At 40.1% G+C, this 6175-nt stretch overlaps 1 protein-coding gene across 1 annotated transcript in view; it reads left to right on the forward strand.

Moving 5' to 3' along the window:
* Positions 1-5184, forward strand: part of LOC126483930 (COP9 signalosome complex subunit 8) — a 28550-nt gene extending 23366 nt beyond the window's left edge. Inside the window, 3 exon segments of the mRNA XM_050107207.1 lie at positions 4545-4723; positions 4852-4860; positions 4863-5184. Coding sequence (XP_049963164.1) covers positions 4545-4723; positions 4852-4860; positions 4863-5101 — 427 coding nt within the window. The 3' untranslated portion in view covers positions 5102-5184.
* The last annotated feature ends 991 nt before the right edge of the window (positions 5185-6175 follow it).

Below are 6175 nucleotides of genomic sequence, written 5' to 3' on the forward strand. Positions count from 1 at the left end.
AGAGGGTGTATACTGGCAACACGCAATATTCTGTTGGAGAGCATGCTCTATGACATGACAATTGTAACCTCGGTGCCTGTTTGCCATACGCGCCATCTGGATTCTTCCCCCAGACACCAGTTTCTCAGAACTCCGCAGGTGGGAACTAGCACTACAACATGTCCTTGGTTCTCGCCACCCACCTGGCTCTAATTTACGTTAATTTCTTCTGTCTCAGTGGCAAGGTCCATGGTTCATGGGGCTTGCAAGCCTCAGCGATACAGATGGCCGTACCGTAGGTGCAACCACAAGGGAGGGGTATCTGTTGAGAGGCCAGATAAGTGTGTGGTTCCTGAAGAGGGGCAGCAGCCTTTTCAGTAGTTGCAGGGGCAACAGTCTGGATGATTGACTGATATGGCCTTGTAACACTAACCAAAACAGCCTTGCTGTGCTGGTACTGCGAACGGCTGAAAGCAAGGGGAAACTACAGCCGTAATTTTTCCCAAGGGCATGCAGCTTTACGGTATGGTTAAATGATGATGGCGTCTTCTTGGGTAAAATACTCTGGAGGTAAAATAGTCCCCCATTCGGATCTCCGGGCGGGGACTACTCAAGAGGACGTCGTTATCAGGAGAAAGAAAACTGGCATTCTACAGATCGGAGCGTGGAATGTCAGATCCCTTAATCGGGCAGGTAGGTTAGAAAATTTAAAAAGGGAAATGGATAGGTTAAAGTTAGATATAGTGGGAATTAGTGAAGTTCGGTGGCAGGAGGAACAAGACTTTTGGTCAGGTGAATACAGGGTTATAAATACAAAATCAAATAGGGGTAATGCAGGAGTAGGTTTAATAATGAATAAAAAAATATTAGTGCGGGTAAGCTACTACAAACAGCATAGTAAACGCATTATTGTGGCCAAGATAGACACGAAGCCCATGCCTACTACAGTAGTACAAGTTTATATGCCAACTAGTTCTGCAGATGATGAAGAAATTGATGAAATGTATGATGAGATAAAAGAAATTATTCATGTTGTGAAGGGAGACGAAAATTTAAGTCGCGGGTGACTGGAATTCGACAGTAGGAAAAGGGAGAGAAGGAAACATAGTAGGTGAATATGGATTGGGGGTAAGAAATGAAAGAGGGAGCCGTCTGGTAGAATTTTGCTCAGAGCATAACTTAATCATAGCTAACACTTGGTTCAAGAATCATAAAAGAAGGTTGTTGTACACATGAAAGAATCCTCGAGATACTAGAAGGTATCAGATAGATTATATAATGGTAAGACAGAGATTTAGGAACCAGGTATTAAATTATAAGACATTTCCAGGGGCAGATGTGGACTCTGACCACAATCTATTGGTTATGAACTGTAGATTAAAATTGAAGAAATTGCTAAAAGGTGGGAATTTAAGGAGATGGTACCTGGATAAACTGACAAAACCAGAGGTTGCGGAGTTTCAGGGAGAGCATAAGGGAACAATTGACAAGAATGGGGGAAAGAAATACAGTAGAAGAAGAATAGGTAGCTCTGAGGGATGAAGAAGTGAAGGCAGCAGAGGATCAAGTAGGTAAAAAGATGAGGGCTGGTAGAAATCCTTGGGTAACAGAAGAGATGCTGAATTTAATTGATAAAAGGAGAAAATATAAAAACACAGTAAATGAAGCAGGAAAAAAGGAATACAAACATCTCAAAAATGAGATCGACAGGAAGTGCAAAATGGCTAAGCATGGATGGCTAGAGGACAAATGTAAGGATGTAGAGGCTTGTCTCACTAGAGGTAAGATAGATACTGCCTACAGGAGAATTAAAGAGACCTTTGCAGAAAAGAGAGCCACTTGCATGAACATCAAGAGCTCAGATGGAAACCCAGTTCTAAGCAAAAAAGGGAAAGCAGAAAGGTGGAAGGAGTATATAGAGGGTCTATACAAAGGTGATGTACTTGAGGACAATATTATGGAAATGGAAGAGGATGTGGATGAAGATCTACATCTACATGAAATGGGAGAGATGATACTGCGTGAAGAGTTTGACAGAGCACTGAAAGCCCTAAGTCGAAACAAGGCCACGGGAGTAGACAACAGTCCATTGGAACTACTGACGGCCTTGGGAGAGCCAGTCCTGACAAAACTCTACCATCTGGTGAGCAGGATGTATAAGACAGGCAAAATACCCTCAGACTTCAAGAAGAATATAATAATTCCAATCCCAAAGAAAGCAGGGGTTGACAGATGTGAAAATTACCGAACTATCAGTTAAATAAGTCACAGCTACAAAATACTAATGCGAATTCTTTACAGACGAATTGAAAAACTGATAGAAGCCAATCTCAGAGAAGATCAGTTTGGATTCCAGAGAAATGTTGGAACACGTTAGGCAGTACTGACACTACGACTTATCTTAGAAAATAGGTTAAAGAAAGGCAAACCTATGTTTCTAGCATTTGTAGACGTAGAGAAAGCTTTTGACAATGTTGACTGGAATACTCTCTTTCAAATTCTAAAGGTGGCAGGGGTAAAATACAGGGAGCAAAAGGCTATTTACAATTTGTACAGAAAGCATATGGCAGTTATAAGAGTCGAGGGGCATGGAAGGAAATCAGCGGTTGGGAAGGGAGTGAGACAGGGCTGTAGCCTCTCCCCGATGTTATTCAATCTGTATATTGAGCAAGCAGTAAAGGAAACAAAAGAAAAGTTCGGAGTAGGTATTAAAATCCATGGAGAAGAAATAAAAACTTTGAGGTTCACCGATGACATTGTAATTCTGTCAGAGACATCAAAGGACTTGGAAGAGCACCTGAATGGAATGGACAGTGTTTTGAAAGGAGGATATAAGATGAACATCAACAAAAGCAAAACGAGGATAATGGAATGTAGTTGAATTAAGTTGGGTGATGCTGAGGGAATTAGATTAGGTAATGAGATACTTAAAGTAGTAAAGGAGTTTTGCTATTTGGGGAGCAAAATAACTGATGATGGTCAAAGTAGAGAGGATATAAAATGTAGACTGGCAATGGCAAGGAAAGCATTTCTGAAGAAGAGAAATTTGTTAACATCGAGTATAGATTTAAGTGTTAGGAAGTCGTTTCTGAAAGTATTTGTATGGAGTGTAGCCATGTATGGAAGTGAAACATGGACAATAAATAGTTTGGGCAAGAAGAGAATAGAAGCTTTCGAAATGTGGTGCTACAGAAGAATGCTGAAGATTAGATGGGTAGATCATATAACTAATGAGGAGGTATTGAATATAATTGGGGAGAAGAGGAGTTTGTGGCACAACTTGACGAGAAGAAGAGATCGGTTGGTAGGACATGTTCTGAGGCATCAAGGGATCACAAATTTAGCATGGCAGGGAACTGTGGAGGGTAAAAATTATAGAGGGAGACCAAGAGATGAATACACTAAGCAGATTCAGAAGGATGTAGGTTGCAGTAAGTACTGGGAGATGAAGAAGCTTGCACAGGATAGAATAGCATGGAGAGCTGCATCAAACCAGTCTCAGGACTGAAGACCACAACAACAACAACAACAACAACAACAGCAACATTCTATGTCTCATCACTTCTTCACAATAATTAGTCTTTTCTTCACTCTGTTTTAGTTTTCTACGCCTTTCATTGTCTTACCACTTCTCCCCCCCCCCCCCCCCCCCCCCCACCCTCCCTCCCGCCCCTTCCCACCTCTGTAGCATACAATTCACTTAGCTTTTCACTCTTGTTAACTCATGCATAACGTTTAAGCAGTAATCTCTGGCCTGCATATTACCCTGTCTTCCACCTTGAAGCTCGCAGGTTTTCAAATCTCGTCCGATGCAGTCCCCAATAATCAGTCTTTCCGTCTCATCCTGTGCGGTAAGTATCCCCTGACCCACAGTTCTGGGTGATTTTCCAAAATCTTCTCCTTTTCCTAGATCTCTTCAGTCCTTTTCCTTCACTCCTCTTCCTCCCTTTTAACCTTTGGCCTGAAGAAGGAGCCACTGACTCCAAAAGCTTGCTTAATTACAAACTTCTTTTATCTGTCTGTTCTGCCACCGTTTGGTGATTAGAATTTTTATTCATCCAGTTTAATTATCCTGTAGAAGCTGTTGCTCATCTTCACTTGTTCCAACCAGTTCTAATAGTACCTTCTTCTTGCATTCTTGCAACATTATGAACTGTTAGGAAGAAATTTAAGTGCATTACTGAATACAGTCTGTAGCATATATGAGTATATTTGTAATCCCTCTTATGATTAAAAAGAGACTACATACTTCATCAAAACTGTGCACAAATTAAGGTTAGAATAGAGATTCTTTTGTATGTAGTGTTTGTTCTCAATTAATGAACAATTGTCTCTCAATGTTAATAGTTCTAAGTTTGAAAATACATGTTCTACAATTAGAGTAACAGATCTATATTTTCTGCTTCTGTGCTGGGCTTCTGTGTTGTTAAACTGTTCGTAACTCCTCGTCCCCACCCCCATCCACACACACACACACACACACACACACACACACACACACACACACACACACACACAAAATTATAATGACATTACTATATTTCACTGCTGATTTCATGTTACAGATGCAATGCAAAATATTTGTGGAAGAGGATTCCACAGCCCATAAAAGGTAGTAATGCAGAACTGACACTGATATGGAAAGTTGGGCAGAAAATGTGGCAACGAGATTTCCCAGGAGTATATGCTGCTCTGAATTCAGAATGGTCAGAGAATGTATCTCAGATAATGCGTGCTTTACATGGTGAGTTTTGTGTGTCTTCATTCTAATTGCCAGTTGTAGGCAGTGGTTTTTCACATCTATTCTTTCGACTCATATGTTCTTTCATTTGAAAAGTGACCAAAATTTGTCATTAAACATTTTTTTCACAGATAATGTTCGTAAAGGGCTGTGCACTTGGTGTCCCATGCATACTCCTCTATCAGTTTGGACGACCTGGCAGCCTTTGTTGGGATGACAGCTGAACAGGCTGCACAGGCAGCATTGGAACAGGGCTGGCAGGTGGACGAGTCTGCTCGTTTGGTCAATCCTTGTCGACCAAAGGAAGAGCTCAACTATATTAGTTCGAGTGAAGATCAGCTGTACAAATTAACAGAATATGTTTCATTTCTTGAAAACTAGAACTTTGGAACCTATGTTAATAGGGGCCCCACATAAAAAATGTGATTTCTGTACATATTTTATAATAAACTGTAATAACAGTTTTCTGTTTGCAGTGTTTTCATGTGAAGAAAAGTGGTCCTGATTGTTTTCTTGGTGGTATTACTTGTTGTTCTCAAATAGCTTGCGAAGAATACTCATTTATTTCCTGATAGTATTAAAGATTACAAAGCATACAATAAAAACATTATCTTGGAATTTATTGACAAGATTTATTAATTGTTGTTAACAAGTGAGTCTCATCTTACTACAATAAAAATGGTCATCAACCTTGCAAGTTAATTGAAAAACTCTCTGTGCTGGTACTGGGCATGTTCCTATGGGAACTGGTATGCCCTTGCATTCCTCTTACCCAGAAAGGAGGAAACTACAGTTTAACACGGAGTCCTAACTTGCTTGATATTTGCCACATGAACAAATTATTGCTAGAGATGAAAGGAGTGAGAATTCATAGGAAAAAATTTTGGAGTGATCGAGTATTGAACCCTGGACCTTGTATTTGAAATCTGACACTGAGCAACATCACTACAGTAATTCTGTGTATATAAAAGGCAATGTCTTGACTGACTGACTGACTGATCTTTGCCCATCCCAAACTGCTAACGATAGAAATTTGGAGAGGGTGTTGTTCTTATATTGTAGGCATTGCTTAAGAAGGGATTTTTTTGAAATTCCTCCCTTAAGGAGGTGAAATATGGAATGAAGGATTTTTATATATATATATATATATATATATATATGTATATATATATATATATATTTTTTCCACGTGGGAAAAATATATCTAAAAACACAGATGATGTGACTTACCATACGAAAGTGCTGGCAGGTCGATAGAAACACAAACAAACACATACATACACACAAAATTCAAGCTTTCGCAACCAATGGTCGCTTCGTCAGGAAAGAGGGAAGGAGAGGGAAAGACAAAAGGATGTGGGTTTTAAAGGAGAGGGTAAGGAGTCATTCCAATCCCGGGAGCGGAAAGACTTACCTTAGGGGGAAAAAAGGACAGGTATACATTCTCCTGACGAA

The sequence above is a fragment of the Schistocerca serialis genome, chromosome 6 (assembly GCF_023864345.2).
Source record: "Schistocerca serialis cubense isolate TAMUIC-IGC-003099 chromosome 6, iqSchSeri2.2, whole genome shotgun sequence".
NCBI classification, from domain to species: Eukaryota; Metazoa; Arthropoda; class Insecta; order Orthoptera; family Acrididae; genus Schistocerca; species Schistocerca serialis.